The sequence below is a fragment of the Cetorhinus maximus genome, chromosome 6 (assembly GCF_964194155.1).
Source record: "Cetorhinus maximus chromosome 6, sCetMax3.hap1.1, whole genome shotgun sequence".
NCBI lineage: Eukaryota > Metazoa > Chordata > Chondrichthyes > Lamniformes > Cetorhinidae > Cetorhinus > Cetorhinus maximus.
In genome coordinates this window covers 40,591,155-40,616,743 of record NC_135884.1, presented here as the reverse complement: position 1 = coordinate 40,616,743, position 25,589 = coordinate 40,591,155, and the positions used below count along the sequence as shown (strand labels likewise).

The window sequence follows — 25,589 nt, the reverse complement described above, 5'->3', positions numbered from 1 at the left end:
AGCACCCCATATGCTTTCTTGACCACCTTGTCCACCTGTCCTGCCACCTTCAAGGGCCTGTGGACATGCACTCCTCAACCCCTCTCAATAACTTCCAGTTTATTAAGTATTCCTTTGCTTTGTTTGTCCTCCCCAAATGCATTACCTCACCCTTTCCAGATTGAATTCCATTTGCCACTTCTCTGCCTACTCAACCAAACCATTGATAACATTCTGGAGTCAACAGCTATCCTCTTCACTATCAACTACATGGCCAACTTTTGTGTCATCTGCAAATTTCCCAATCCTGTCTCCCAGCTTGAAGTCCAAATCATTATTAATATATACAACAAACAGTAAGGGCCCCAACACTGAACCCTGTGGAACACCACTAGAAACTGTTTTCCATTCGCAAAAACATACATCGATCATTACTGTTTGTTTCCTGTCACTGAGCCAATTTTGGATCCAAACTGCCACCTTCTCCTGTATCCCATGAGATCTCACTTTTCTGACCAGTCTGCCATGTGAGACCTTGTCAAATGCTTACTGAAATCCAATGTAGACAACATCCACTGCACTACCCTCATCAATCTTCCTTGTTACTTCCTCAAAATATTCTATTAAGTTAGTAAGATATGATCTTCCCCTAACAAAACTTTGCTGACTATCCCTGATCAATCCGTGCCTAAGTGACAGTTTATCCTGTCTCTCACAACGGTTTCCAATAATTTGCCCACCACCAAAGTCAGACTGACCAGCCTACAATTTTCTGGCCTATCCCTCGCACCATTTTTAAATAATCGTACAATAATGAAGGAACAGTGATATATTTCCAAATCAGGATATGTGACTTGGAGAGGAGGCTGCAGGTTATGGTGGTGTTCCAAAGTGCCTGCTGCCCTCGTCATTCCGGGCAGTCGAGATCACAGGTTTGGAAGGTACCGTCAAAAAAACCTTGGCGTGTTGCTGCAGTGCATCGTATAGATGGTACTCACTGCTGCCATGGTGCACTGATGGTGGAAGGAGTGAATGTTTAAGGTGGTGGATGGGGTGTCAAACAAGCTGCTTTGTCCTGGATAGTATTAATCTTCTTGAACATTGTTGGAGCTGCACTCAACCAGGCTACTGGAAAGTATTCCATCACATTTCTGACTTGTACCTTGTAGATGGACGACAGGCAGATGGTTACTTGCCACAGAATTCCCAGCCTCTAACCACAGTATATGTGTGGCTAGTCCAGTTAGGTTTGTCAAAAAAATCTTCTGCTTATCCGCAGCTTCAAGCTTATTAGTAACTTTTATGGTTTTCATCACTTTGCTGACTGCTCTCTTTCCATCAGGACACTAATTCCTTTTTTCCCCTTAGCAGAGGTGTCAATAACCGGGGGCATAGATTTAAGGTAAGGGGCAGGAGGTTTAGGGGGGATTTGAGGAAAATATTTTTCACCCTGAGGATGGTTGGAATCTGGAACACACTGCCTGAGGGGGTGGTAGAGGCAGGAACCCTCACAACATTTAACTATTTAGATGAGCACTTGAAACACCATAGCATATAGGGCTATGGGCTAAGTGCTGGAAAATGGGATTACGATTAGAATAGATAGGTGCTTGATGTCCAGCATGGACACGATGGGCCGAAGGGCCTGTTTCTGTGCTGAATAACGCTATGATTAATGGTTTTTGTTTACTGCTCTGCCATTAAGTGCTTCTGAAAACAACCAATCTTCAATGGCCAGTGAGAAGAAAAACAAATAAAAAGGCAAGTGATGGGGGGGGGGGGGGTGGGTGGATGGTTATAGGACAAGACTTCAAACCAATCAAATCACAAGATGCTTTTCAAAATAATTTTTGTCTGCCATTTGTTCCCCTCAGTAATTGAAATTTGTGTCCAAAATAAAAATAATTGCACGTTTCACAATAACACTACTGTACTTATGCACGGAACTGTCCTTTATCTTATAGTACCTTCATTACAGTTTTACCTGAAGGGTTCAGATGGTTTCAAAAACTTTGGCTTGGACTTTGCCCAGAGCTGTGGTTTTATTAATTGGAAGCAATTCCTGCATTCTGAGCACATGCAGCTTTTTTAAATATTTGTTCATGGGATGTGGGCTTCTCTGGCTGGGCCAGCATTTATTGCCTATCCCTAATTGCCCTTGAGAAGGTGATGGTGAGCTGCCTTCTTGAACCGCTGCAGTCCACATGGTGTAGGAACACCCACAATGCTGTTAGGAAGGGAATTCCAGGATTTTGACCCAAAATGCAGTGCGCAAACTACCAAGGACATCCCAGTGGCTTTTAGTTAGCCCCGCTAAGCTTCTGTAAGTTTCCTGTAAAAAAAAATCTTATCTTTAAATAATTTTGAAATTCTGAAGAAAGATTTTTTTATTAAGGTGATGCTTCATATGTGGAGTGCTTTTGTTTAAAAAAGACAAAAACATAAATGGTCTCATTCAAATTATATTGCAATAGTTATTTGTCCATTGCAGCTTCTGTGTTCAAGGGAGAAATATATACTGTTTCCCGAAGTGGTAGATTCAAATTTTGTAAATGTTGCAGCTTGTGTTTTTAAAAGGGATTGAAAGCAGACCAGATAATGAATTGGAGTAAGTTTCCTCAGCTAAAAATAAGTTACACAATGGTTACTTCAGAAAACGCATTGATGGAGAAGATGAAGTTGTGGTAGTTATGGGAGAAATAAAGCACAGAATTAGTCATGCAATTTTAAGAAAATGCATTTTTAAAATGCAAAATATTTTTGAGAGGATTTTTTTTTAAGTTCTCAAAATTTAATTATCCATTAATCAGTTAGCTACATTCCCTTGTTGGTATTTAGTCTCAACCTTTCAGAAATGAATTACATAGCCTCCTAACTGACTGTAAACATTCTAAATTAAGAACAGCTGTTTGACTACAGTATTCAAATATTTCATACCATCTTCAGGCTAGGAACTAGAATGACAGCTAGTGTTTGTGGTGCAGAGTACCCAAGGGAGTTTTGAGCACCTCAGCCAGATTCTCCTCTGCACCCTTTCCATCTCATTAAAATCAGTTCCTGGCTTTAGCAACCACTGCACCCAAACAAACCCTCAATACCACTGTGCCTTTTTTTTTTGCAATGTTTTAAGATGGTGGGGATTTGAAAGAAGGCTCCCCATGGACAGGGGGATGAAGCCTCTGGAACGGCAATTAGTCATGTGGGAGTGAACCTGTTCAGCTTGGTTATATCAACTGTAACTCTGGGGTATCCAGCACATCGGTCATCTTCCTAATGCCTCCTTTCCACAGATCAGTTCTGCAGTTGGCACTGGGCTTGCGGCCAGGTAGCCTGGGAGACAAGTGTCACTGCACTACAGCCATTGCCACTCAACAGGGGGCTTTTGGGCCGAAATACCTTTGTACAAAGGGCGGTTGGGTCAGCAAAAGCGGGCAGTCTCCCTTGGCCTGGAGATTTCCAGAGCAGAGAAATGGCAGGATTTCAAGGATGGCCGAATGTCTGCTGACATAGGTAGTGTCTACCTAGGGTCAGAGAGCTTCTCAAAACACCTAATTTTGCCTCAATATACCACCAATGCCTGATACAGGAGACGTTTTGGAGGATATAGCCACATTTCATATCCATTGGTTGCATCTGTGCCAGGGAAGAAGTCTGAAGCCCCAAGACCCTTTCTCTATTTTCCATCTCTCTATTTCTTGGCTGTGATGAATGTTGCACTGTAGCGACATGGGTTATGCATCATCTGCTGATGTAACTCTCACTCTTTTCTTTTGGCTATACATAAGCAATTGTACCCACACTGAATTTCCGTAAGGACAATAGAAGTGTATTGCGTATTGGGAGTTGATAGAGAGCCTCGATTCTCCCAGATCCTGATATGCCCCCACCAAGAGTTCCCAAGCAACGTTTCCCGAAAGCTTCCAGACATTAGCATACCGTCACCAGTGCTTTCACACCCCTGGAATCGCCCTATCAATGTTCCCCGACCCAGTGTAAGCACAGTACTCAAATATGGAACTACCACTCCTACCTTCAAGATTTTTGTTTGAGGATTGACCAATCCTGGTACCTCCACCTCGCAGAAATTTCCAAAGGGCTCCCCCCACCCACAAACTCTTGTGTTGTTACACTTAGAACACCCAGCCTGTCGAGACATCCCTCAAACCAGTCACACTGAAGTACTCATTGCACTGGTCCCAGACACCATCCCTCAATTCTGATAAACTAGCTTCCCTTTGTGTCCCACACCCAGCAGCTCCGCAATGCTGCCATCTCCTCTCAGTATCTCAGCAGTGCCAGACAGAGATCTGTTAATACCTTTGTAAAATTTAGTGACAAATTGTTAATTCATAACCTGTAATACTTTTATACCTTAAAATAATCAATGTATGAATTATATATTGTAGCAAAATTACCTCCCTCTATCATAGTAAAGAAGAACATTAAAATATATTTTACCCAAAGCTGCATCACTTATTAATCTTCTGTTAAAATTATTCAGGAACAATAACTTTCTCTTGTTATAGCTCATCTAAACTCAAACATGAATTTTTGGATCAGTTGGATGTCTGATATGTTTAAGAATTTACCAAGTTATTAAGTCACAACAAAAGTTTCTCTTTATTCGATATATAGCACAGAATTTAGAAACACACGCCACTTACCTAAGCCCAAAAATGTAGACACAGGTTGGCAAGACACTTGCCGAGTGGCAAAATGTGTAGAGGTACTGCTGGAGTTTAACCAGCTAAAGCTGTGCAGCTCATCAGATCACTGGTGAGCTTCCTGCAGCTTGCCCAGCCATGGCCATCCTACCTGTTGAGACCCTGGATTGCCAGATTATCTGAGTGAAAACAATCCCAATAGAACATGAAAAGAAAATGAAAGAGGAAAATTGAGAGAGAATGAGAGAAAGAAAAATATTTTGTTTCTACCACCTTTTCAAACAAATGAGAAAACTATTGGTTTTCTCAATTTATCTAACCAATGAGGAGGCAAGGGATCAATGAATTCCTAATGATTTACAGAAGCACAACATTTGTTCTGGTCTTCAAAGCAAGGAGTTAAGTAAGGGTACAGCAGCAGGTTTAATGTGACGAACACTGCTCTCTCAAGCATATTGTATGGCTGTTACCTTAGGGGGAAAAATTGGATTATTCAGCCAATATTTTCTGGTTATATCATTTAGATACTGTCTTGTAGAAAGTTATGGTTTTATCAAATTAGGGTAGCATTATTCTCTTTGAAAATATGTTTCCATGCTAATCCTGCTCTACCATTATGAACTAAAAGATTTTAGTGAATATCCTGCAAAATTCAATTTAATAATCTCAATCTAATTTGTTTCCGGTGCTGCATTTGCACCTTTTGAAAGCTTTAATTCCAATATTGAAATAATGAGCAACATGATAAATGTCTACTATTACAAACATTCTTTTCAACAAAGCAAAATTAGCCTATATCCTCTGATATTTAAAATAATAAAATGTATAGTATATTATAAATGCATTAAATTTTTGACAGGGTTGATGCTGAGAAGCTGTTTCCCCTGGCTGGAGCTTTTAGAACTAGGAACCATCATCTCAAGCTAAGGGGTCAGCTGTTTCAAACAGATTAGGAGAAATTTCTTCATTCATGGTTACGGATTTTTGGAATTCGCTATCCCTCTGGGATATGGATATTCAGTTGAAGAATATACTTAAGGCTGCAATTGACAGATTTTTGACACTAAGGGAATCATAGGATAGGGTGGCAAAAGAGTACAGGCAGATGATCAGCCATAAACGTTTTGAATGTGACCGCATGCTTCCATTTCTTAAGTGCAAAGCAAATTTGATAGGCAAATGACAGTGAATTTCTACAATTGAGCTAGTTATCCTGGGTAGTTCTCAATTCATAATCTTTATTCGCGTCATTAAAGAAGTGATGTTTGTGTCATGGTACCAGACGTCACCAGGGCGTCCATCAGTAGTTCAAATTATGCACCATAAAACAGCTAGGTTTAATATAAATCTTACAAATCTTATAACTCATGTACCTTGCAACATAATCAAGGATGGCGAAGACCTTTTGATCCAACTGGCTCACTTATTTACAAAGCCACTAATGTTACCCCTACTCTAGCAAAGCATATCATCCCTCACACCTCAATCCTAAGCTTAAAAAGTCTAAACATTTCCAGTTCCTCAAAACTCAGATCCCTGACACTAGAGATCAATTTCTGTCTACAGGGGCTCTACTAACTGCTGTTCTGCATTACTTAAGGATTGAAACAAAAACAAAAATTGCTGGAAAAACTCAGCAGGTCTGACAGCATCTGTGGAGAGAAGGACAGAGTTAACGCTTCAAGTCCAGATGACTCGAGTGTGAAGACTCTCACGAATCTTCCAGTTTCATTTTACCTATATTATCATTTAGAGAGCAGGTTTTACACATTTGAACTTGCCTGCACTGTTCTGCTCACAAAGACATTTGTCCAACTAATTCCATAATTTCTGAGCTGCTTCTTCTGATAGCAATAACCCTTCTAATATGGCATCACCTGAAAATTTGATTGTTTGGCACTGATATTCCAGGGGCAATTAACATTCACCATCCAAACAGTCAGGGCACAGTTCTCCTTTGTGGAAAGCTTTTGTTATATTTGGTTCTCAAAGTCAAATTTAAACTCCCTTGGCTTAACTGTCCTAGTTATTGCTGAAAAGGGAGACACGTCTAAGCTTTTCGACTTTCACTCATCAGGATACGCTCAAGAATACCAATATAAAGGGGGAAACCAACAATTTATACTGTATGTGAAGAGAGTGCTGATTGGTTGGCAAGTGACATTGCCATGGAGAATGCACCACTGATGGTGACTGACGGTCAACAGCCAAGCATTGTTTGAAATTTATACCAGGCAGCTTGACCTTGATTGGTCAAGGCATTGCCCTGAGAAATGAGTCAGCTTATGGCTGTCACTTATTTTGTTCAGCTGAAACAGGTGCAATGTACATACATGTTCTTTCTTTATGCAAAGAACATAGCCCTATGTAGTAATATATGTAGCTTCCAGCATACGCAAATGTGCTACATTGCGAGCCCAACGGAATCTTAAATTGGTTGCCAACGCAATTCTTAACACAGAGGATTATTTAGCAAATGTTGTTCAATCGCGGAATCACATCTAATGCCGGGCGCTGTGTTTTGAATTTTGTAAGCACTGGCTGGTTGGGTATGGTCTGTACCCTGGCCATTGCGAACAGCGGCTGGGAAATGCTGTTTGATATGATCTGCCAGTCTCCGCAACGTATACCTACATACCTAGTATCATACTAGTACTGATACCACATTACTCACTTTGTGTGATAGGTAGAATGTCTTTTTGGCTTGACGGCAACATCTTGTTAGTGGCGAATACCACTCGTGTTGTTACTGCACAGTAGCAGCTTGAAACAGCTAGCTTCACCTGTTGCTCAAATTTTTGAGATACCTTGTCCTTTCAGGGTAATCAGAGATAGACTGGGCACTTTTCAGTGCCAAAAGTGACAGCCATAGGGCCCGTTCATAAGCTTGCATGACATACAGAACAAAATGAGCTGATCAGGGTAGCCATTTGATGCACTCTATTTCAGCATCAAGCTTATACGGTGAGCAAATGGCTCCTACTCTATTTACAAGGTTGCCAATAAAACCAATCTTACAGCTTGTGGAAGTATAAGAATCCCAACATGTATATTGACCAGTGAAGGTAGGCTTGAGTTAGACAGTGATAGAGAATTCACTGGCAGATTTCTCAACTAGCACATCAAGCAAGGAGAGTTCATTTGACTGCTCCATTTCAAAGGTGAATTTGAGCGCAGGATGGAGCCCATCAAGACATGCAAGGAAATAATTAGGTGCAGCTACAGATTTAAATATAGCAAACGTATCATCCACATACTGGAAATATGAGAGGGGTGGGAGGTTAGGTGTCATTTCATCGAACACACGTTTCTCATGGAACCTAATAAAGATGTTTGCGGAAGCTGGGCCTAGAGGGGATCCTATGGCAACACCATCTATTTGGACATACATGGTGTTATTAAAACCAAACTCAAATGCACGAATTGCCGAGTTCATAAGTTCAATGAATACTCATTCACACAATGGTGGCGGGTCTAGATAGTCACGATATAGTGCTGCAGCGCAAATATCTATGGCTTCCTTAAGTGAGACATTGGTCAATACAGGACTTGCATATCGATAGCAATGCTGTGTCCATATGCTCATTTGACATTGTTAGCCTATTCACCAATGTCCCACGCTATAGGATTAGTCTTATTGGTAACCTTGTAAATAGGACACGAGCCATTTGGTCACAGTGCAAGCTTGATGCTGAAATATGGCGCATCAAATACATCCTGCAGGATAACGGCCACCCTGATCAGATTATTTTGCGTGGTATATCATGTAAACTCACGACTGGGCCTAAGGCCATCAATTTCAGCATTGAAAAGTGCCCAGTCTACCTCAGATTGCCCTGGAAGGGCAAGGTATCTCAAAAATTTGAGCAACAGGTGAAGCTAACTGTTTCACGTTACTACTATGCAGTAGCGACACAGGTGGTATTCGCCACTAACAGGGTGCTGCCATCAAGCCAAAAAGACGTTCTGCCTATCATTCAAATGATTAATGTAGTATATGAATTTCAGGGCCAGTGTGATGCTAGGTACGTAGGCTGTATGTCCCAAAGACTGGCAGATTGTACCAAACAGCATGCCCAGCCGCTGTTTGTACTGGGCAGGGTACAGGCCATACCCAACCAGCCTGAACTTGCAAAACTTAAAACAGTGTCCAACATTAGATGTGATTCTGAGATTGGACAGCCTTCGCTAAATAATCCTCAATGTGCAAAGAATTACGCTGACAACCAATTTAAGATTGTCAGCTGTGCTCTTAATGTGGCGTATTTGCTTGTACTGGAAGCTACATATATTAATACACAGGGCCATGTCCTTCGTAGACAGAAAAACCACGTACATACACTGCACCCTGTTTCAGCCAAACAAAATAAGTGACAGCCATTCGCTGACTCATTCCTCAGGGCAATGCCTTGACCAATCAGGGTCAAGCTGCCTGGTTTAAATTTCAAACAAGGCTTGGTAGTTAACTGGTGCATTCTCCATGGCAACGCCACTTGCCAGCCAATCAGCACTTTCTTCACATACAGTATAATTTGTTGTTTTTCCCCCTTATATTGGTATTCTTGTGAGTGACCTGATGAATGCAAGATGAAAAGCTTAGGCATGTCTTTTTTTTCAGCAATACTTAAGTTCTGTACTACCAAATACATACTTGTCTGAAGTTAGGACACTGAGCTCAGCGAAGTGCTGACGCCACCTTCCCATTACAGCTGCCTTATCAGTGATTAGTTCATTTCCATCAGTTGTTAGGGTAGGAGCAAAGGTTGTGGCGGATGGGCCATATAGTCATCAGCATTTAGAAAAGCACAGTTTATGCTTCTCAGCTAGATGTTGCAGCTCACCCACTTTTACATTTCACCAGTCATTCTACATTTCGCTTAATGCAAGCTGGAGTTGTGTTTCGCATTTCTATAGGCTCAATGCTTGGTTGATGACTGTGGGCTGCCACAAGACTTGCATGTGTGAGCTGTTTCTGTTTGAGAAGATGGAAGATGTTTTCATTATTCTCATCAAACCAGTCATGATGTTCATGCTTGCAGTATCCCAGGACGTCGATTGATTCTTGAAGATCTGATCATGGAGCTGTTTCCATTCATCTTCTGGGTCACCTGAGGGAGACAAACTGCAAAGTGGTGTCAAATTGTGTAGCAAGGTCTAAGGCAACACTTGGGTTCATGAACAGCTTGGCATCTAGCTTTGGCTGGATCCAAAAAAGGAGTCTTACAAACTTCTGCCTGGTAGACCACCTCTCTTGGAAAAACTCTGCAGCTGACCAGCCCACATGGAGGCAAGCACTGAATTTTGGTTCAGCATGTTGTTGAGGGCCATCAATGCCAAATTCGCAATATGCAGTGTACCCAGAGGAAGGGCAGAGGTGGTGCAGCTGCAGAAGTTCCCCCAAGCACTAACAACGATAATATGAACTGCCAATTCTGCAGATGTCTATGCAGAGTCTGCATCAAACTCTTCATTCGCGAGGGCCCACAGAAGAAGAAATCATGTGCAGCTTGAACATAAACAACAAGGAGTCTATCATGATTTTCTTTAAGCAGTTTGAACAGTTGCAGGTTGACAATAAAGGCAAAGACATCAATGAAGTGGCCCTTTCTAAGGCAAATATGTCAATCATGCTGGTGCTGGTCAAGTAGAGGAGGTTTCACTGGCTTGGGCATGTGCGCAGGATGGAATTTGGCCACATCCCCAAGGTTATGCCATACATGGAGGTAACCCATGCCAAGAGACCAACAGGACACCCAAAGCTCTAATTCAAGCATGCAAGCAAGCACAGAGTCAAAAAGGAAAGCCCTCAACATCAATCATAATAAATGAGACACTCCAGCTGATGATGATTGATGCAAATGACAACACAGCTGTGGGCAGGAATTCTCCACCACGGCAATATGGTTTCAGAAGCTCCAAAGAAGACACCAGCCCTGCAAACAAGATGCCAGCGAAGATCATCCTGCACCATCAGCAATGGTCAACTTCATGTGAGGCACTTGTGGCAGACTTCTCCTTTTCAGAATCAGCTTGTTCAGCCATCAAAAGAAGTGCAGCAGATTAAATCATCTGACCTCACCTAAATTCCGAGGCTGCATTCCCATCATCTCTTGGAGATGGAAAGATGGGAATCACCAACAGCAGTTGACAGTAAAAAGAAGATTTCCTTCAGCTTTTATGAAAGTCATTCCCATTGGCCCAGAATTTGTTGGGAACACAGTGAGCTTAATGCGCATGCTAAGTAATAAACCAGCAATTTGAGGTGGGCAAGAGAAATGGCATGAGTTGCAAATCACAACATGATTTGTACAGCTTTATTGTTAGCCTCACAAAAACAGAATGTCACACATAAGGATCCTTTTAATGACTATATTTGTAGTATAAAGGTTTGGTACATATAGGGTTAACATGGGACTGAGTACAGTACCTCCCACACAGTGATGTATGAGAACACATTACTCACACCTTGGGGTCAGTGTAATGTTGGACAGAGCCATGGAGGGAAGCATGGATACAACTCCTAGCTGAACATTTACTATGCCTTAGGTATAGAATTTCTAGTAGTTAACATTATGCTAAAGCAGGGTAGATTCTATCTAACCAGTTGATCCAGGCAGCCATTGTTCAGAAAATTTAAATGCCAAGATCACGAACGCCAATACTACAGGCCTGGGAAAACCCTTTGTGAAGAAGCATACGGCAGTGCCATCTTGGATTTTCAGAAACCTCAAACCTGCAATTTAAAAATTTTAACCATGGATCAGAATTCCACTCTCCCAGATCAATTTGGACTTATCCAAGGCCCAGATCAAATCACAAAATTGGGGACTTTGGAGAAAAATATTCCTTAGATATATGATTGTTTCAGGTCTGAATAAAAAGACAGAAGCTGAACAAATTAACACGCTGCTTTATTCAGTAGGCCTGATAACTGATGATATAATAGCTAGATAAGGAATCAACAAATTATTTGCAAAATACGATCAAGTTTTAGAACGATTTGATGCCAATTTTAAGCTCAGAAGTGACAAAATCCTTGAACACGCTAAATTTAATAAACATGTCTAACATCCAGGGGAACCTGTCGACTCATTCATTAATGACCTGTATAGAATGGCTGAAGGCTATGATTACAAAGACCTGAAATCTGAGCTAATCAGGGATAGAATAGTTGTAAGACTGGCGGATGACACTCTCCCAGACATGTGAAGGAAGACCTAACCCTTGAGAAGGCCATCCAGATTGCCAGACAATCTGAAATCCGTTCGCAGCACAAATCCATCTGAAGGGGAGAAAGCAAACCATGGTACAAATTAGCCTCACTATCCAGTTAGTGAAACAGCCCAGAAAGAGGGACACTCCAGGCCAAGGGAAGCAATACCCTAGCTGACTGGTAGATAACCCATGCCAACGCTGTGGAGCAAAGCGCCCCTACAGGCATGATCAATGTCCGGAAATTCAGCCCAATATTTTCAATGTAACCTAATAGGATACTTCAGGAAGCTGTGCAAAGCCAAAACATCAAAATGCACAGAATATCCCAAGAGAATTCACGAGGTCGAGACAACATACTAAGGGATCACATATCCACACTTCTTCGGTGAGGTCAAAGATCCTGGATTTTTGGTTCTGGAACGCAGACGTCTTGGTTAATGGCCATCTCACAAACTTTAAATTGGACATGAGAGCTAGTGATATGGTCATAGCGGGCAAAGAACCATGGCTGAGACACCTCTGGCTACAAACAACAGACACACCACTTTATGGGCCTGGAGGAATCAGGCGTCCAGCCTTCGGCATGATCCTCGAGCCATTAAGGTATAGCAGCAAGCAAATCTTCAAACTGATGTACGTCATCCGTAACCAGTCTTTTTCTCTTGAGCAGAGACGTCTGTGTAGCCCGGAATCTCCTCAAACGGCAGAAGACATCAATACAGCCACCATTGTAAACTATACAGAACTGCAAGTTCCCGAGAGCTCTAACAAGAAAGATTCTCTCGACTAGGACTTTAGCTCTCAATGCTCTTCTGTCTGTGCAGAGCTGGTTTGTTCACTTTTATTACAGGTGCCAGAAGCATCTCATTGGTCAGACCAGCCAACCACTCAGATGGTTACCACGACACCTCAAACAGATGACAGAAAGAGAGGAACCAACAATGAGAAGAGCCTCAACCTCCGCTCTGACGCCAGTTGGAGAGATAAACCGAGGTCAGAGATAATGCTGCAATCCCCAGCCAGCATGAATGCGCCACAAACAATGTTGGAACTGAGTAGCAGCCATCCATTGACGACAGTACACCACACAGCCAAATGCAAAGGTGAGCTTACTACCAAATCACACTCAACAGGAAGTGCCATCTTCCATGCCAGCATGTGTCATGGCAAGTTGCACAAAGGAAGAGAAAAAAGCACTACAGAGGTGAGCCCAGTTTGTCTGCCCCATAAGTAGGATGTCAGTAGGAAAAAGAGGATGAAAAGACACCCCAGATGCCAGAATAACCACTGACTCAACAAAGTTTACCTGCAGTGACAGAGCCTACCACTCCTCTGAGAACAAGATATGGAAAGGTTAAGGCCTCCAGGCCACCTGAACCTACAAACTCATTTGGGTGGGGGGAGGTGTGGAATGTGGAAGAGAGATGGGGTAGTAGTAATTATGTAAATATATGGGATCAACTGGGATAACTTGTAAATACATTGGATAAACACTTGGTGGGAGGTGCAGTATAAAGGTCTGGCACATAAAAGGGTTAACGTGGGACTGAGTACAGTATCACCCAGTGATGTAACAGAACACAAGGCCCGCACCTAGGGGTCAGTGAAGTGATGGACAGAGCCATGTGTAAACGCATGGAGACAGGCCTTAGCTTGGACCTTTGCTGTACCAGTGTATTTAGTTTCTAACAGTTAATAAAGTACCTAAGACTGTGAATACCTTAATAAGACCTACCAAACTACACCCAACACCTTACAACAATATTTACGTTCTTGCAATGCCACTCAATCTCAGAGGTCCAAAAAAGGAACAATTAGAACTGTGAAGTATCACTTTTGTGTGTAGTAAATTCTTGGAGGTCCTAAAATTAAATTTTTAAAAATTCTTACATTTCCTTTCTCTCCTCTCTCTCTGTCTAACTTGACTAATTCGCATAACTGAAATGGCTCTTATCAAAGCCACAAATAACATCCTACGTGACTGTGACAAAGGTGAGGTATCCCTCATCATCCCTTCTGCAGCCTTTGACATAGATGACCACACTATCCTCTTCCAACACCTCCCCACTGCCATCCAGCTGAATGGGACTGTTCTCACCTGGGTCCCTCCTCCATCCCCACCACCTTTCCGTTTCTCCCCCCTCCCTTTTGTTTTTTCCAATAATTTATACAGATTTTTCTTTTCCCACCCCACCCCCACTAGAGCTGTACCTTGAGTGTCCTGCCATCCATTCTTAATTAGCACATTTGTTTAGATAATATCACCACCTTCAACACCTCTTTGTTCCTTTGTCTGTGACATCTTTTAATTATCTGCTCCTATCACTGCTTGCCTGTCCCTACAACCACCTCCCCCCCACAACTTCTCTCTCTCTCTCTCTCTCTCTCTCTCCCCCCCCCGCCCCCACTTAAACCAGCTTATATTTCACCCCTCTCCTAATTTTACTCAGTTCTGTAGAAGGGTCATGAGGACTCGAAACGTCAACTCTTTTCTTCTCCGCCGATGCTGCCAGACCTGCTGAGTTTTTCCGGGTAATTCTGTTTTTGTTTTGGATTTCCAGCATCCGCAGTAGTTTTTTGTTTTTATTTTGGTTCCATTCTTATCTATCTAATCCTACTGAGGGTATCAGTTGCGATGACTTATCGTCCTGCTTCCAAATCATTACTTCCAGTGTCCCCCAAGGATCGATCCTTAGACCTCTCCTATTTCTCATCTACATGCTGCCCCTGGGCAACATCATGCAAAAGCACATTAGTTTTCACATGAATGTTGACGACATCCTACCTCGACATCTCTCTCGACTCCTCCACTGTTGCTAAATTATGAGACTCATTATCTAACATTCAGTAACAATGAACAGCAATTTCCTGCAATTAAATATTGGGAAGACCGAAGCCATTGTTTTCAGGCTCTGCAACAATTTCCATTCCCTCTACTAACTCCATCCCGCTCCCTAGCAACAGTCTGAAACTAAACCAGTCTGTTCGCAAACTTAGTGTCATATTTAACCAAGCTGATCATCTATTCATGCCATCACTTGGACCGACTATTTCCACCTCCATAACATTGCCCAACTGCACCCGTCTCAGCTCCTCTGCTGAAACTCTCACCTATGTCTTCAATTACCTGTAGACTTGGCTGCAAAGCACTCCTGGATGATCTCCCATATATATATTATACCCTTTGCAAACTTAGTCATTCAAAACTCTGCTGGCCTGCCTTAATTTGCACCAAGTCTCATTCATCTATTGTCCCATGTGCACTGACCTACACTAACTCCTGGTCTTGAAACCTCGATATTAAAATTCTCATCCCTATTTTCAAACACCATCATGATTTTGCTTCTATCTCTGCAATCTCTTCTAGCCCCACAACCATCCAAGAGATCTGTGCTCATCTAATTCTGGTCTCTTTAATATCCCAATTTTAAATTGTTCCACCATTGGTGGTCATGTTTTCAGATGCCTAGGCCTTAAGCTCTGCTGCCTGACCTGAATATTTCCAGCACTTGGTTTTGGAAGACTTCCTTGATTTACTAGGCCAAAATGGTAAATGGACTCGTTAAACACATTTGCAATTTCACTATAAAGTAGCAAACAAACAAGAAAACATCCTCCCTCTACACCTCTTCCCCAGCTCTAATTCAAACAGTCCTGTCTAGAACTCAATTTCAACGTGAAAATTACATTTTTGTTTCTAAAGTAAGGAGACCAAAATTTGCATACATATCGTTAATCTTTCCAGCTGCAAAGATTTATTTTATCTAAATTGTCTTGGAGAAGTTAAACACCTCTAAGTGAGGAAATTGTTATTTTCTCAGAAATACAGGGAAGTATTAAAGTATTCCACAGAATAAACACATCTAAATAGTGATTGTGGAATAGAACAAATTCTTCTTGTGAGCAAAGAACAGGCCATCCAACTCAGGGACAAAATCTTTACGGCAATTATTCATTCAGAATGTTGTCGTATAAATTGCAAAGCCAAACAAAAATGAATAGTGTCAAGATGCACAAAATTAATATTTACGAACAGTAAAGCCATTTTTTAATGTTGTATTTTTTAAGCCAAAAAGTGCAAGTAGTTTAAAGATTTTATCTTCCAGAACTGATAAAAACAGTGCCCCAGCATCATTAATAACAGGCTTAACATTATCTAAAGTTGACATATTTCATGTTCAAAATATAGGAGGATAACTTCAGAGTGATGATCAAGATAGGAATTCAACATTTGCAAATGATTCCCGGAATCATTAAATTACCAATCCACATTTATAAGAGAGATTCCATTTGCATGTGTAACATTGCATAACAAAGTGAACAACCACATTCCTAATAGAACTGGAGCCGCAGAATGTTTGCTTCCAACATTAATGGTTCTGAAAAAAATTATAAAGGTAAATTCCATTCCTACATCGTGAGGATAAAGCTCACAACCAAGACCACAAAAACTAACGAGGGAACAATTCGACACTCTCAGAATTGTTTCTTATTGAGATTCTTTTCAGCTCAAGGTGAAAAATCCATTTTTAAAATGAATAGCGCTTCTCAGTGAAGCACCCACCTTAACTGAATTGTGAAGCAGGAAAGTTAAATTGACATAAGCCATAGGTTCACAGAGAACCAGGTTCACTGCTTGCTTATGTCATCATCAACACAGTTGGTTTACTTACAGATTGATAAAGGTATCCCACCTTCAATGATTCACTACATGCTAGCTTTGTGGTATTAATAATGTGAATAGTAATGCATGCCAGATAGTGCTTTACCATGCAGGAATGAAATTTGGTGGGGTCATAGGGATTATATTAGTTGGTTGAAAAAAACTGTAGATACCCGCCCTACTTTAAAACAATTTTTAAATTGGTCATTTTTTTTCCCCTGCCCACAGAGTTGGTCTCAATTTTTATTTGTATGGTTGGGGAAGCAGTGAAAATTCAATGTCAAGGTTAACAATCTAATCAATGGCTATAGCTGACCCAATATGAATGGTTATGATGTACGATGCCACTGGGAATGGATTTCTCAGGGCAGCAGTTCAATACGTGGATGATGGTCTAACTTGGATGGTTTTGTCGTGTTTCACTTATGGGGTGAGTGGACACATCTTCCCTGGCCTGTCCTCAAGCAGTTGAGGGTTGTTCAGATTTTCCGTGCAAGATTGAAACCTGGGACTTCACCGTTTGGGTCAGTCACCAGGTTGCAATTAGCGATGCTTGCAGTCAACCAGGGGGTAAACCATTGAGGTGGGGCTGTCACTGGGTTGCAGGGTGTGGAGTATGTTCCAGTAGGGAACATGAGAACTTCTGGTGAATGCGTGGGTTTTTTTTTTTCAGGTCCTGTGTCAATGGGAGTGCTTCGTTAGTTGCCAGCCGGTGGTGTTCATTAATGAGGGTGTTTTCCCTGTGGACTTTAAGAGGCTCACTTAAATGTGTGCTAGGACACAAATCTACTTGAGCTGCGTTGGTCTCAACATCCCAAAAATAATCCCCATGATTTCCTAGAAGTGGCTATGTACAATGTTTGTGTGCACTCCTGAGCCAGGTACGTTCTGTACTTTCTGTCGTCAGGAGGGAGACAGCAATCTTCATGTGGACCTCCTGTTAAATTAAGTTATCCAACTTGAAAACCTGCGAATTAATACAGTCAAGGCGGCGGCCAAACCCTGGCAATCTGGCTCCCGGCGCAAGCAGTAAAAACCCATTGCAAATGTTCTCGATGTAAAATAATATTGCACTCAAAATTTGTAGACACTTTCTTTTGATGAGAGAAATGCAAACACAGAATCAAGCAAGTAAAGAACCGTTCTGCCTCTAGTGCAGCATTTAAAAGCCATGCGGTAGAACCTTCATTTACATTCTTGAAATTCATTTTGTTTGGTAGCTGCAGGCCCTAATCAGATTAAGTGATAAATTGCACTTTCAACAACAAAGGTACTTCTGGCAGCTATTTCTACGCCTATTCTGTTGTACATAAACCTAGTTTGGTAAACAGAACCTGCTGGTGAACTGAAGATATAACTGAAGAGCATGAGGATTGGGATAAAGCGAGATCTGAATGGGATAGTAAGAGCTCTGTTGGGAATGCACAGACCATGTTCAATCAAGTGTTTGGAAAGGAAACAAACTTGTCAGAAAAGCAGATAATTGATTGATTGGTGAGGATTTCTCTACTTTTCCCTATTTTTCTCTCTAAACCAGATGATAAGTTGAAACTAAGAGCCAAGAAATTAAAAATTTCAACTGGAGTAGGTAAAACAGTAAGTGAATTATTAATGAGTATTAGCACAGAACAGCTTAACATTGAGTACAGATTTCACTACAGAACAGCTTGATATTGAGTGCAGATTTCACCAGAGTGCAAGGGATTTTAGCAAGTGTATGAATTCGCTGAGGTGGGGACATAAGGTGCAGCTTGCTATATAAAAAATAAAATAATAGGATTAAATTGAAACTTTGGGCTAAGTTACAGAAAAAAACAAAAGCATATAACTAAATTTAATAAATTAAAAAAGCTTGTGATGTTTGATAACTTTTAAAAAATGAATAAAGTACAAGAAATGGCAGGGCAGGTGATATGTTGCAGCTGTAGAATGAGCACGCTAGTGGACAACTGTAGTGATCCATCTGCAGCGCAAGGAACTTTGGTTCAGAGTTGATGAGCTGGAATCCAAGCTTCAGACTGCAATGCATCAGGGAGGGAGAAAGTTGCCTGGACACTAATCCAGGAGGCTGTCACAACCCTTAGGTTAAATATTTCAGGTCAGGGACAGGAGGGTATGAATAGAAATACAGTTACCCAGAAGGTAACATTGGAGGAGCCTCAGCTCCCACACTTGTCCAACAACTACGAGGTTGTTGCATCCTGTGTGGATGACAGCAGGGACTGCAGGGGGGTGTGGGGGGGGGCGGAAAGAGACAAGCAAACTGATCACAGCACTGTAATACAGGGGCCATTCAAATTGTAAAATGGAATGCAGTGGTAGTAAGGGAGAGTACAGTTAGGAGAGCGAGAGTCCCAAAGGCTATTATCTACCCAGTGTCAGTGGATAGATTTACACAACCTAGTCTGCTTTATTACACATTTTAAAATGGCCTAAAACCAGAGCTACAAGCCTTTGAAAATTCTTTTCAACCTGCAACAATAATCGTAATACTTGCAGCATGCAGAGAAACGGGGCAGGGGGGTGGTGGGTGGGTGGGTGTGTGTGGAGAACAGGAGATGCTGGCATGAAGGGAGAGGGAAATCAAAACTTCACATATCCATGTGAATTATTGCGCCTATTAAGAACGAATTGTCTAGTTTTATCTACGCAATGCACAAGAAGTTTTAGATTAAACAGTAGAGAAAATGTTTGTCGACAACAGATTGGGCTACTGACCTGCCTATGGCTGTAGAAGTCATAGCAGCTACTTGTTTTGCCTCTTAGCCTAAACACCAGGAAGTGACGGAAGCGGCAATCAAGGATTAGCAGTTGCAGTTTCTTTCAAGTAGTGTAGGAAAAGCATCAGAAGGCCAGACAACAAATATTTTACATAATTGCTGGATTTCCCAGTGTGGTGAATTATACTGCTGTCAACAATCTTAAAGACATACAGGTAGAATGTGATGGCCCTAAAAGTGTGTCACCACCTGCATCAGTCCAGCACACCACATTGATTTTTCAGGAGACATTAATACAGCTAGAAACCATGGCTTATCTCAAAATGTTTATGATTATAATGGTATTGAATCGAAGTGCCAGTCATGAAAAAAATCTACTTCCCTTTTATACAGAAATTTTTGGATTGTTCAAGTAACTTTAATTAGTCTGGTGATGCCTGGAGTACTTTATGTTCTCTACATAGCAATGATAAACCTGTGCAACATATAAAAATGCTTTAAAGTATAACAACAGTAATGGAGCAGAAATTTGCATGCCATATTTTATAATACACCATCTCAGCTAAAATAGACTCATCCATCATGAAAGGAAACTAAACCAAGCTCCTGGGGTCATCCTATTACAAAATGAAGACACCACTGAACATTAAACTTAGACCCAAGAACAGGGATATTGATAGTAGCATGACTTGGTTCCATAAATTAAAGACAAAATTGTTGACAATCACAAGCTGCCCATAAAAAGCATTTCAAAATATAAAGACACATCTATATTAAAAAGGTTTGCATAATGCATCAACTTCTCGAAAACGTCTCAATTTTTCTCATCGCACTTGTTGACAACAACAAAATTATAGTAAAATAGTGCACCTCCTGCTGAGCATTGCCATTTACCCTATATGTAGAGTTCCCAACCCTCCAGGATTGCCCTGGAGTCTTCAGGAATTGAAGATTAATCTCCAGTACATTGCTGGGAGCAATTCCAGGAGAAAAATCATACCGGAATTTAAAAAGAATAATTTACTTCAAACATATGTTTATTATAAAAAATATTGGTGATGGGAAAGAAGAGGCTGTTTGATTGGCAGGCAACAAACGTCCAACTGGGTAAAGAGTTTGATTTCCAATTTGCTGTGGGAAGGCGGAGCTCCACGATGGATATGTTGGATGACCAATTTGGGGGGTAAGGGGAAAAGAATGTGAGGGTGGCGCCAGTGGCCGGAGGAGAGAGAAGGCCATGCATCAACGCCTCCAGGAATGCATCCAGCCAGAGCTGACAACACTGCCTGTATGACATTCCGTCAGAGTAAATCTCATGGTTAAGTTAGACATCAAATTTAACTGATGGCAAAACCTGTACTTATTCAGAAGTCCTGCTATATCACCTGAAAATACTGCTCCATTTTGAGCACTAGTTAAAGTTAATTATGATTTGCATGCAGTTCTGATTTAATTTTGGGGAAAGGGCACACAAGCTTTATTGAAATCAACAAAGCAAGCAGTGTCTATAATTCACCCCCTAACAATCTGCCATTTTTCATACCAAGCTTTTCCTGCCCTTCATGGTAGCAATTTGTCAAAGGCAAGTCAACTAAACAGATGAGGTTGTAAAAGAACAATGGGTACACAATGTCAGAGGCAAAATATCACGTGGGACATCTTGCACTGAGGGAAAAATTACAGGAAATTTATCTGCATATACTAATATAAAACCAAGGATGCAATGTTGAGTAAAATAAGCTAGCGACTACATGTATTTACAATGTATTGAGTAAACTGTGAACTCACCATAATGTGCTTGAAAGGCCTGGGGCTTTACAACCTGATTACAATGATTACACATCACCAGATAAAAATCATCATGCGCTGGACAGTGACCAAATATTGGCATATCTGTAAAAAGATAACCAAGATTAAATTACCTTTTACTTTATAGCTACAAGTTTCCATATCATGCTCAGAAATGAAAATCTCCAGTGTGAACCAAGTGTATTTTGTGCTTTATTCAGCAGTAAATTACATGTACATTAATTTCGAGGTAACTTTATATTTTAAGAAACACAGGCGTTATTGCAAGATGACTAATGAATGATATAGTTTTCCATCATTTCATAAAACGGTTAACATTTTAAGAACAGATATTGTAAATAGAGTTAAATAATTTTCAGGACAATATTAGCTACATTCTTAGTAAAGCAAATTACTTTAAAATCATTATTGATGATAAAAACATTCGATTACACATCAGAATAGGAAGATCAACAAGCACAGAAAGCAGCAGGTATTTTGTGGATTCTCCTGTGAACAGCTTCTCCTGCTCCTCCACCAAGTAAGCCAAAATACTAACTAGTAAACTGCTGCTGCAAATAATCTCACCAGTAACAGTCATGTGACCACATTATCCAGGTCAAACACTGCAAACAACACAGTTAAACCTTGGTCCTACGTAATGCCAAATGAATCAGACAAGCTGTATTGTGCATGCCCATGTGAAACACATTACAGTATTATAGCAAACTCCAAGATGGAAACTAAAGGCAGCAACTCAACATCAAGACACAAACTGCTTCAGTTCCACTCAGGTTTAGGGAGATCTAAATCCAAAAAGGAACTCCTTGATACAAAGCAGAGGTATATTCATCTGACCATTAACACTGGCAATGCTGAATATTCAACCTCAGTTAAGTACAAGCTTATCTGGAGAAGTAACAAAATGATATTTCACTGATGCACTTTTGCTTACTCACCACAGCAAATGTAGACATGAAAAAGGGGTAATGCAATGATTCAGCAATCTTTTTTAAAAAAGATATAAGGCACATCAGTGTAAATGAGCTAGAATAAAATGTTGAAAACTTGCTGTCCTAAATTCAGGCAGGAAATGCTGATGATGTACTTGATGGGGCACTATAATAAGCTGGGAGAATACACTTAAAATACACAATGTATATTATACAAAATAAATACTTTGCAAGAACACAGTTTTGTAGAAATTACAAAAAAAGTGATCCTGATAAAACTAAACGTTCCAAACCAAGAGAAGATGTGTGTGTGTGTGCGCGCATATGTATTGGTTTGGGGGGGTGGGAAAGAGAACAGAAAATCATGGCCTGTGGGAAGGGAGAGGGGCAGGTAAAAAAAAATAGAAATGGCTCATTGGAGTGTGGAAGAAGGTGCAGAATGGAGGTGTTGGAGGCACAATGGCATCAGAAATGTTTGTGGGGCATAGGAACAATGAGATGGAATTAGCAGAGTAGCAAAGTATGGATTTCATTAGGGAGAGTGTTTGTTGGGTGTGGAAATCCTGGGAGAAGATCCTAAGGTGCACGAACAGTGAAAAGACGACTGCAAATGTTCCTATGAAAATTGACAGACACATTTGCTGGCTAAAAGATTCTTTAAATCTGTTGCATTTTTACTATTTCAGCACCTCAAAACTCAAAGCAATAGAGTAGTTGGAAATGCAGTGACAGTGGCTTTTATAATGGGAAGAATCGGGAGTGGGGAGTATGAAAAAGAGCATGGGCACTCGGAATGGAAGAACAGCACCACCTATTGTCCTCAGAGGCTGAGCTAGGGATGAAATTCTAGGTTTTAAACTGTTACAGACAGAAAAAAAGTAACAAAGAAAACAAGGACAGGAAATAATTGCAACATTTACAGGAAGTACGTGTCATACACAAGACATTTAAACTATAATAAAGATACAAACACACATTACACTCAGATAGAGGACAAGGAAGGAAAGAGAAAGATATTGTACATTCAAAAGCAAAATACTATTGGATGCTGGAAATCAAATAAAAAACAGAAAATGCTGCAATACTCAGTCGGCCAGGCAACATCTGTGGACAGAGTAATAGTTTCAGGTTGCTGAGTTTTGACGAGGGATCATCAACCTGAAATACCAATTCTCTCTCCAGAGATGTTGCCTGACCTAATAAGTTTTTCCAGCATTCTGTTTTTTCCTCTTTATTCTGTCATGGGATGTGGGCATCACTGGCAAGGGCAGCATTTGTTGCCCACCCCTAATTGCCCTCAAGCTGAATGGCTTGCTAAGCCATTTGAGGGGGCAGTTAAGAGTCAACCACATTGCTGAGTGTCTGGAGTCACACATTGGTCAGACTGGATAAGGGTGGCTGATTTCCTTCCCTAAAGGACATTAGTGAACTGAATGGGTTTTTACAATCGATGATAGTTGCCATTACTGAGACACACTTTATATTCCAGATTTATTAACTGAATTAAAATTCCACTAGCTGCCGTGGTGGGATTTGAACCTGTATCGCCTTGGCATTATCCTGGGCCTCTGGATTACTAGTCCAATGACATTACCACCATGCCACATTTTCAGATCTCATACATAGCTGTACATACCTGTATTTTATATAAATGAGAGGGGACAGATTATCTAGCACAACAATGAGCTGAATCAAAGCATTAGTCTACATAAAACATGTAACCTATACAAGTACCACATTCAACAAATCAGACATCTTAAAACAACGTATTCAACATATCAGTCATGTTTTAAGTATTTTTATGTCGAATATGAACACAGAGGAAAAGCCAAACTGCTTGCAAGAAAATATGCCTGCTCAAACTGTGATATTAACACCATGTTACCACAGAATCTGTATCGATTTGTACCATTTTAAATACAGCCACCTAAAATTTAATATCCCTATGTTTACACATGTAATTCAGGTTCAAAATATATTAAAAATAGCTTTACTTGTATTCCAGCAATGAACTGTTAATAGCTCCAAATAACCATCAGCGTGTAAATAGGCAACCAGCAGGCTAATCTTTTAATCCCTGCACACCTGCTGTACATCAGTGCATATTTATCTAAAGATGGAAAATAAAGTATCTAATAAATTTCTGATAAATTTAAATAACCGCCATTTTATGAAGCTTCCTTTAAATTGTTAAGAAGGATATTTTTCTCCTCCTCACCCAGAAGTTATAATTCCATCTCAGGCAAGGGCAGTCCTCTGGTGCCTCATTCGAGGTTATTCTTCATGAACGAACCAAGAGGCAAGTGTCAGCAGGCATCACAGCTGATCCTGCTCCCATCCTCAGCCACACACACACAGCACGTGTCACCGGACAGTGATTAGCAAAAGGAACTCTGGTACAAAAGACAAACTGAGCAGCAGAGGCCAGCAAATACTACTCAAAGGGCAGTTCACTTTGGCTACACCAATTTGTTTTAAGGTTAGGAAGAAATGGTACCACAGGAAAATGCTGAATTTTCCGATTGGGTTTTCCCCACAGGGCCATAGCGGTCAATATAATTTTGGGATAGAATATTATGACCTACACAGTGAAATTGTCACCAAGGTTCAGACTATTTGTTCTGCTATCAAAGCTGCTTTTCACCCTTCAACCTGTCCTGCATCTTTTTCTAGTTTCTCCATCTCCACATTTGAATCTTTCCGATCAGGTTTCTATCCCTGTCAATGCAACAAAACATCCCTAATTAAAGTCACAAATTACATCCTCTGACAGTAATGATGCTGTATTAACCTTTGTTGACACCTTCAACCACATATTCTCCAGTTTATTTCTATCCTCACTTAGTTCCAATCTTACCAATACAGAATACCTCCAGCAATGGCCTCTCTTCCTGCACCATTAGGTCTGTTGCTGGTCCCCACTTCCTCTTTCTCATCTACGTGCCTCATAATGACATCATCCATGGCCATGGGGAAGCTCCATTATGTATGATGATAACACCCAACTCTTATCACTCCATCATCTGCCTCAGCCTCCCACTGCTTATCAAACATCCACTATTGGATGAGCCACAATTTCCTCTAATTAAACATTGGGAATACTGAAGCCATCACCGTCAGCTCTCAACGCAAATTCTGCATCTTTGCCATGAGTTCTATTCTCCTCTCCATTCACTGTCTCAAGCTGACCAGATTGCAGACTGTTCACAAGTTTGTTAAGTCACCCATACCTGAGCATCTGAGCCGATATGCTCTCCGTCATGAAGATCACCTACTTTCATAGCATTGCCTACATCATTAGGCTATCATAGCCTTGGTCCAATCTTGGACATAGCTGAATTCCAGAGAGGAAGGGTCACTGCCCTTGACATCAAGGCAACATTTGACTGAATGTGGCACCAAGTCAGTGAGGACTGGACAGAAAACTCTTCAGTGGTTAGACTCAAAGCTGGCACAAAGGAAGGGATGGCTGGTCATCAGTCACTTGTGTTCTATGAAAGTGGGGTCAAGAGGGAAACTCGCTCTGCATATATGTAAATAATCTTTAAACAAATGTACTTGCTTGTTGCAGCCACACGTAGTGCTGGTTTTACTATCTCAGGGAACA

At 40.9% G+C, this 25,589-nt stretch overlaps 1 protein-coding gene across 3 annotated transcripts in view; it reads right to left on the bottom strand.

The window, feature by feature from the left end:
- atxn7 (ataxin 7) overlaps positions 1–25,589 on the bottom strand; it is a 147,375-nt gene that overhangs the window by 46,376 nt on the left and 75,410 nt on the right. Inside the window, exons 1-2 of one of the 3 annotated variants that reach the window (XM_078543652.1) lie at positions 21,446–21,547; positions 21,030–21,134 (exon numbers count right to left, since the gene is read on the bottom strand). The exons of 1 other annotated variant lie outside the window; for it this stretch is intronic. In XM_078543652.1, coding sequence (XP_078399778.1) covers positions 21,030–21,132 — 103 coding nt within the window. In that variant the 5' untranslated portion in view covers positions 21,133–21,134; positions 21,446–21,547. Of the gene's footprint in view, positions 1–21,029; positions 21,135–21,445; positions 21,548–25,589 lie in introns of those variants that run through there. One more of the 3 variants, XM_078543650.1, reaches the window with a different exon arrangement.